Source organism: Oratosquilla oratoria, chromosome 14 (assembly GCF_046742065.1).
Source record: "Oratosquilla oratoria isolate Oo_2021 chromosome 14, ASM4674206v1, whole genome shotgun sequence".
Taxonomy (NCBI): Eukaryota; Metazoa; Arthropoda; class Malacostraca; order Stomatopoda; family Squillidae; genus Oratosquilla; species Oratosquilla oratoria.
The window spans coordinates 25363320-25372139 of record NC_134790.1 but is presented as its reverse complement, the minus strand read 5'-3'; the positions used below and the strand labels follow the sequence as shown (position 1 = coordinate 25372139).

General features: G+C 37.2%; 1 protein-coding gene across 1 annotated transcript in view; it reads left to right on the top strand.

Moving 5' to 3' along the window:
• LOC143032805 (trypsin-1-like) overlaps positions 1 to 8820 on the top strand; it is a 60833-nt gene that overhangs the window by 37888 nt on the left and 14125 nt on the right. The window contains exons 2-3 of the mRNA XM_076197868.1: positions 791 to 929; positions 7452 to 7558. Coding sequence (XP_076053983.1) covers positions 791 to 929; positions 7452 to 7558 — 246 coding nt within the window. The remainder of the gene's footprint in view (positions 1 to 790; positions 930 to 7451; positions 7559 to 8820) is intronic.

Sequence of the window (8820 nt, the reverse complement as noted above, 5' to 3'; positions counted from 1 at the left end):
GTTCCTGGTTTTTCATGGATGCCGAAAACAAGCAAACCCCTTTGACACAGTTGTGTAATACGTTCATGATTGTTCCCTACGTTTGTGATTGTGTTCCAGCTGACGTTAGACAATTTTTCCAGCAGCAAGGAGGAGCCGCCTTCCAGTTTACAGTTTGCTCTTCGTCGCCCAGAGACATATTTGGAGATTTTTTTTTTTTTTCAAAGACTTATCTAACGTTGGCTAAAATGAAATTCTTTAGCGCCGTTGAACTTGAAGGGGTTAAGAGAACCCAAGTTTATTTTTGGAAGATTCTTAGCAAGTCTTTCCTAACCCCGTATTAAAATGCATATATCTGTTCTCCCAGGTTTACGCGACACAAAGTGCTATGACGTAAATATACATATATACTGTATATGTGTATATACAGTACACACACACTCTTACACACACATGGCGCATGAATTTAGGAGCAAACGAGACTGCGAGATACAAAAGACGGGATACCACGAGCATAGCTCCCCTTCCTGTAAGATACTAGGTAAATATACACACACGTGTGTGTGTGTGTGTGTGTGTGTAAGCTCCACTGCCAACATCAACAACAAAGCTGACGCACATGGCACCCTTATTAAACATTGTCCCAGCTACGCAACCTTCACCTAATTATGCAGACCTACAACATTGACACTTTATTCTTTTATATATATATTCACTTTTTTTATCTATTTATCATCATCATTACTATAGCTATTATCATAATCTATTACCATATATTACTATTATCATAACTAACATTTTATCTCCACAGCTCCAGCAGACGATGCCGAGGTCCAGCGAGCACCTCTGCAGCAGGTACCTGAAGGGGAAGAGTTGCAATATGTCCCTGGAGACCGAGGCGGACGCAGTGGCATCCTCCTGCCTTCCGACCCCCAACTCCTAAAGAACGGGTAAGATAGGAACCCGTGATGTGTAGTTCTATGGCTCATTTGAAGACCAGTATGTTCGTTATATCGGGGTTCTGGCGAACCTCGATATTTTATCCCGACACTAATAGAAGGACCCAAGAAAGTGTAGTCATGGGCTCAGGTAAAAATAACACGACAGGAAAGCGCATGAGAACATGGCGGAATGTTCCCGCCCTCTACCACAAGGGAATTGATTAGCAGTAACTCTTGCATCATTTAAACATTGTATTTCTGCCTCAAAAAAGAGAGATAAAAAATTGAGACTGATAATGTACTCTTTCACTAAGTCCAATTATAAATCATCGTCAGTCTTCATTAGAGATATCGCGTATTCAGAAGTCTCGCCAAACAAAATAGTGAAAACCGCCTAAAATAACAGAACCGATTTTCTCCGAAAATGTGAAAACTCAAGAGATCTTGACTGATTTATTTATGTATTTTATTTTATTTATTTTGTTTGTTTTCTTTAGTGGGGAAGGTAGGCAGGTTTACAACAAAGGACTGAGACCCTGAATATAATTTATTACTAAAAGACTTTTGTATCACTCATATATTATATAAAAACCATAATATTTCTATAGAACCCCATGTAACTGCCACGTTTGTCCTAGAACCAATGGATGGAAATGTAATTTTTAGAAAGAATTACAGTTATGAAAAACCTGTCGACTGAAGAAAGAAAACACAATAACTGTAAAAAAAAAAATGCTTGTGAGTGGTGGCAATTTGAAAGGTTTGATCATATATTTTGCAAAGTAGCATCCTGCTACGCGAGGTGACTCATAAATATCAATTAGAAATTATGACTTCATAGCTCATCCACTACTAATAAATTATTTTACTACAAATTGAATATGAATAAATAAAGACAATAAGATCTGGAGAATCCGAGCCCCAAGGTACGGGTACGACGCCTCTGACCAAGGTAGAGGCTCCACTGGGTGGCTAAATTTCTGAAGTGGGAATGTGCTAGACAGCAGCTATGAATTAAGCTAGATTGGCCTAAATATTGCCATATATTTTTTTTTTCCTCCCAATACGCTCGATTGCTGTTATGTTTTTTATCAATATAGTTTTAATTCAAGGTTAAATATGTTTAATTCAACATAATTATGCTAAACCTGATCATCCTGGTAATTGGAGCGTGCGCACGATCTTGGATCACGTGTTGTACTCGTGATCGACAGCTATTACGTCTCCGAATGAGAGTTCATATATGCTTGATCTATAGGTAATGCTATGACGCTACATGCACACACCCAACTCCTTGCCCACGAGAGTTGGAGTGCCAGCTCGCAGTGAAATTATTTCAACCCTAAGCGGGAATCGAACTAGGACCGCTGGATTAACTGTTGCAAACGGTACTACTGTGCTGTCAAGCCGTGTTGCATGTGTGTTTACACGGGTAAACTAAATTTGGGAAAGAAATGCCATGACCTATACTGGGAACTGAGGGAAGGTTTAATAAACTATTTCGCTTTCACTTGACTCACCAATTTGCATTTCTTAATTGCAATAATTACAACACTTTCTCCACTGTATGTACATGTGTACTACGTGGGCACGCGCGTGTGTATGTGTTTCAATGTAGTCTAGGATCACGTGCACAGCTCGTGATGGACAGTTACAGAACTCAGAGCTCATATATTCTTCGATCAATGGATAATGCCATGACCTCACACACAATTTATTTGCATGTGGGAGACAGTAACGGCTTGTAGTATCTGTGAAAGTTTTTTTTTCAAGTAGGGAGATCGGCTTAAATTCAGTCCTAGGTTCCAGAAGTTTTCGCTTAGAAAGACTTCATTATACTTTATCATTCATTTGCTTATTTCATTATACCAATTTATCTATGATATCCAAATATCTATCTGTGTGTTCATCTATATTTTTACCTGCATTCGTCAAGGACTGTTTTCAAATGGGAGTAGATCTAAGTTTACAAATCAAAAGAATATTTCTTATATATCGATCATTTCGATGTAAAACCCCCAAAGAGACCATTGACTATTTACATTATGCTTCTATCTTTCGCTATTTAAAGTTAATTTTTTATTTCCTTGGCTTCTACATGATATATGACACGAAATAATTGCAAAGGTAGTAGGATGTTCATATGTTTTAACTCCTGAGGGTGCAACAGAAATTAATAAAATAGCTAGGTGCTAGCGAAAATAAAAGGAGACATACCTTCTGAATGAGACAACACCAATGCCTAGGTACCCTTTGTGAACAGAACTAAATATCCTTTGCCTAAAAAAAATCTTGGATTCAGTGGCATTTGCCATGTAGAGCTGACAGAAAAATATGGGAAAATAGGATAATCGAGGCGTGGATTATAAGGACCCCTTTTGTTGCAGAAATTATGAGGCATGACTAAGAACCAGAAGAGGCTGGATGACCGCATTGTGAACAGCTGCCCAGGATGTAACACTTCACCCCATACCATACAACACATAATGGAAGACTGCATTATACACAATCATGCACGCAAACAACACAACATACGCTCTATAAAGGATTTGTGGGAAAACCCAGTTTCGGCTATGGCATTCCTTGGGGAGACGGGACTGCTCGGACAGACAGTCTAGGGAACGACAACAACAACAACAACAACACTCCTCCGGTCCTCTTATGAAAAAATGTGATGAATCACCCTGTGGTTCTTATTAGGCACTTGGAGTGATGAATATTCTTACACTAATACAAATTCATTTTAATTTTTATATTGGAATCACCGTTCTAAAGACCTGACATCTGCCTAACGACGATACAGTATGGACAAGGTGCGTGAACTTTTGTTAGCGATAGAAATTGCTACGCGACGCACGAAAATGCGATAACGCGGCATTCAGATAACTTATCAACGCTTAATGGCCACATGCATGAATTGGTCTTGTTTTAAGGACCTTACTAAGAGGATATCTTCCTGCCGCGGAATTTCTAATCGTGAAATTCCTGTGCAGATTCTTACACGGCACAATTCCTCTTCTAATAGCCATGACTATGCCTGTCTGCAACGTGAAAATATGGATATTCAGTCGATTCAAGTGATCATTTGATAATCTGCACAACTTAGTATCATAATTAAATTTGGATACAGTAGATTCCATTTCCTTCGATAAAGCTGTTCTTAAGATACTGCAGTTTTTTGTTTGCTTGTTTATTGGCACTATTGCCCCTTTCCTAGCGAGAGTTGTGAGTGGGAGCTGTGGGACAACGCTTAGGGGCGGAGTCATGATATAACCGGCGACCACGACCATATGTAATATTTCTTTCAAATCCTATATCAGTGTATTATACATAATCACTTCTGACGCTAATTGTCTCAGGTAGGGACCCAGTTGAAGTAGAGGAGGTACTGAATATTGAACTGTCATCAGTCCAGGACTGGCTCATAGATAACAGGCTGTCTTTGCACCTTGGTCAAACAGAAAGTATTGTCTTCGCATCAAAACCCAACCTCAGGAAACACCGCGATGTACAGGTCAGATGTGGGGATAATGTCTTGGAGTCAAAACAAGAGGTAATTTATCTTGGAATACCCGTAGATCAGTCCCTCTCAGGGAATGCCTTAACGGATAAGATTGTATCCAAATGTTCACATAAAGTCAAATTTTTGTACAGAAAAGCCAGAAATTTTCATTTGGAAACAAAGAAGCTTCTGGTCTCAGCCTTGCTACAGCATCACTTTGATTACGCTTGTAGCTCTTGGTACAGTAGTCTGAGCAGAAAAAACCAGGCTACAGGTTGCACAAAATAAGATCATTAGATTCATGCTAAATTTACCTCAACGTAGTCATATTGGTATAGAAGAATTTAGCAAAGTAGGAATGTTAGCTGTAAAATATCGTGTCCAGCAGCTGAAATCAAACCATGTTTACAATGTCGTTCATAATTCTGTTCCTTCATATGTGAGCTGTAATTTTACGTTATCTGCTAAGAACCGAACCCGGAACAGTCAAGGGTTTTTTATTGTAACTCATGCAGGTCCCTTCGCCAAAAACGGCTTTCACTTCACAGGTGTTCAACTATGGAACTCATTACCTGTGTCCATTAAGCAGTCAAATTACAAGGTTACTTTCAAGAAAAAGGTCAAGGGCTATATGACTCAGCTATGGACAGAGAACAGCCTTGATTTTTATGTACTACTAGCCTATTGAGGGATACCTGACTCCATGAGTAATACCATCCAAATCTGCGTTCACTCATAACTGTTCTGACACTCCCCTTTTTGTTCTTCAGAGGTTTAGTTTAGTATAACAATGTTTGATGTTACAAATTGGTTTCCGCCTTCGTTTTGTTAGTCATAGTATGGTATATGTCTCAGGTAGGGTCCGAGAATAGATATGATCTAACCATAATACAAGCCTGGTGAATCAGGGCACCAGGCAACAAGGTATTTGGACCTTTCCCTCGATCTTGTTGTTTTACTCATACGAGTACTGGTCGGTCCCCTGTACCCTACTTCTGGTGCTTCAGGTTATAATGTACTACTTCCTAGTGCTCATACTAATTACCCACGCCATCCTGAGGTACAGGCAAAATTTAAAGTAATTAATAGGTGACCCTAGTTGCAATGTAGTATTCACTATAACAACATGTTGATACAGCTGTAGAATAATGGAGTATATCATTAATGGTACTACTCTGATATGGTACTCACTCATACTGCTTTGTTATCTTTCAGCATTATTTTGTCGTTCCTTTGCATAATACAATGTTCCTTATTGTGATGGTGCTCAGATTTTGGTCTCAATATCCTACGTGTTTCGAACATTTTAGTAATATCAGCAAAATTATAACAATGTTTATGTGTCATATGTGTACTGATTGGTATTATTCATGACTGTCTCTGGTCCCTTTAACCCCGTACGTATGTTGTCTGTGTAACTTAGTATAGAAAAACAATCTAATGTGAACCACAATGGAAATAAGCTTACATGCTTTTTTGTGTTATCCTCGGCAATTGCAATTATCATTTCGAACTATGTGTTCCTGTCATTATCTGCACTTCATGTATATTGATTTTTTGCCAAATAAACTTATTATTATTATTATCATTATTGTTGTTGTTGTTATTATTACTATTATTGTTATTATTATTGTTATTGATTTTGGTATAATAGAGTAGGGCGATTCTTTGCTTTAGAAAATTAAGAATGTCGCAAATTTTGTCACTTCGTTTGAGCAGAAACGACTTCGGTTACAATATCTTAGACTTCCGTAAGAACATCCCAACAATGTGTCAAACATTCGTATATGTTTAACCTCTCTTACTTCGTCATTCAGCTTCTCACTAAATGACGCAGGAGTAATTTGACATCATGAAAATTGAAAAACAAAAGATCGTCATCAAAGTAGTTTCTTCTCGAAGAAGCAAAAGCAAGTAGCATGCTAGCGCGACATGCCTAGTGAGCGCCACTTTAAGATATTTGTTATCCATGCATCTTCGTCCGTATTCAAAGTTATAATTAGTATGGTATAAAAAGAGTCGTATAAACATACTGCGTCTATAAAATATTTACAATGAAATACGAACATAATAGTTCAACTGAAAACAAAATATAAACTCTTAAATCCAGACCCGTACGATTGGCTGTCATGCGAGTAGTCAGACAGTTTTTTTATTTCTAGAATTTCAGACACTTTTTTTTCATAAATCATACAACATATTTATCAATTTAGTAATTCCTTTAAAATTATGTTGTTATAGTGCAGCTTGATAGTGATCAAAGAAAAAATTCAGGTAAAGGCCGCACAATCTATTTCTAAACGAGTTGTTATGCACTAAAGTTTTACTCTTTATATTCTTAATTATTCAAGCTGCAGTTCTTATTTCATAAATTACATATCGTTGCTATTCAATATTTCAAAAACCTCATATTACTACAATACGGCTTCATATATCGTTCTCATTAATTAGATAACACGATTAATTATTCCACAAACTTTTCAAATATTATAATGCCATGAAACACCTTCATACTGCTAAACAAACCAAAGAAAGTGTTTTTTAAATGCAAATAGTGCCTTGGCAAGGTCAACATTTGGTGCTGATGTGAGAGTATCGGCGTTCGTGATTTCGGACACGTTTTGGCACTGAACAAAAATCATGTATCCATGGGACCATCTAAGGAGAAAGAAAGAAAGAAAAAATTATCATTTCATTTACAACACGTGGATAGATATGCTTCAGCTTCATTGACAACATTTTGTATGTAAAAAGACTATATGGACGCAAGCAAGTACTGATAGCTGTGCACTACAAGGAAATTATATTTGTAAAAAATGTGAAATAATTCCAGCCAGCATCTCTGACGCACATGCACCTAACTCCTTTTTGTGATGATTGTATACCTGTTCACGACAACTTCACAACCAAACCACATGAGACTGCGAACACCTCATATCCACATAACCCTCCGGAGTTCTCCGCATATTTATATATCTATCAGTTATGTTATTATGTACCTATTCATTTAAATATGATATATTTTGCAGGTTGCCCTCATTCTTTTTCGGACCCAGCGACAGCATTTGCGGCATCAGGCGAAGTTCAGTCCCCGACTTGATAACACGAGTCGTTGGTGGATCATCCGCCGAAAACCGTTAGTATGGCAACACATTGTTGTCACTTATAGTGCTTACAGTGGCGTAGCTAGTGCTTTTGCCGCCCGGGGCTGCCCTCATGTTTGCCGCCCGGGGCTGCGCTCATGTTTGCCGCCCCTTCTCACAAGGAATTCAATATTACAAATGCACATTAACTAATAGGATATATATAAATATATATATATAATATATATATATGTATATATATATATATATATATACATATTCATATATGAAATCTATATATATATATATATATGTGTGTGTGTGTGTATTTACCTAGTTGTATTTACCTAGTTGTATTTTACGGGAAGGGGAGCTATGCTCGTGAGGTCCCGTCTTCATATCTCATTTTATCTAAACTATTTTTAAATTCATGTATTGTTTTTGCACACACCACTTTCTCATCTAACTTGTTCCAACTGTCTATTGCTCTGTGAGGAAAGCTGTTCTTTTTCAAATCTCTTCTATAGTTGTCTTTTTTTATTTTCTTTCCGTGTCCTCTTGTATTTCTGTCATCCCATTTTATCAGATTCTCTCTATCAGTAATTTCTATGCCTTTCATGATTCTGTAAATAGCTATCAAATCTCCTCTCTCTCTTCTTTGCTCTAGTGTCTGTAGTTTAAGTTTTTGTAGTCTCTCTTCATATGATAGTTTTGAGAGTGTTGGTGCCAGTTTTGTAATTGCTCTTTGTATTCTTTCAAGTTTTTTTATACATTTTTTTGTACTTGGTGACCATATCGTTGCTGCATATTCCAATCTTGGTCTTATCAGGGTGACTAGGATTTTCCTCACCATTTCTTCATCCAGGTATGTAAATGCCACTTTGATTGTTCTTATTAAATTATAAGTTTCTCCAAAAATCTTATTTATATGTTTCTCAGGTGACATATTATTCATAACAATGACTCCCAGGTCCCTCTCATTTTCTACTCTTTTTATTCCTTCTTCTCCCAAATTATATGATCCTGTTATTCTGTTTTTGCTTTTTCCAAATTCCATTATACTACACTTTTTTGTATTGAACTCCATCTCCCACTTCCTACTCCATTCTTGTACTTTATTTAGATCTCTCTGTAGTGATTCACAATCTTCTTCAGTTTTCACTCTTTTCAGTAATTTTGCATCATCTGCAAAGAAGCTCATATAGCTTTCAATTCCTTCATCCATATCATTAATATATATAGCAAACATTATTGGGGCCAGAACTGTTCCCTGCGGGACACCGCTTATTACTTCATTCCATTTTGAGTGCTGATC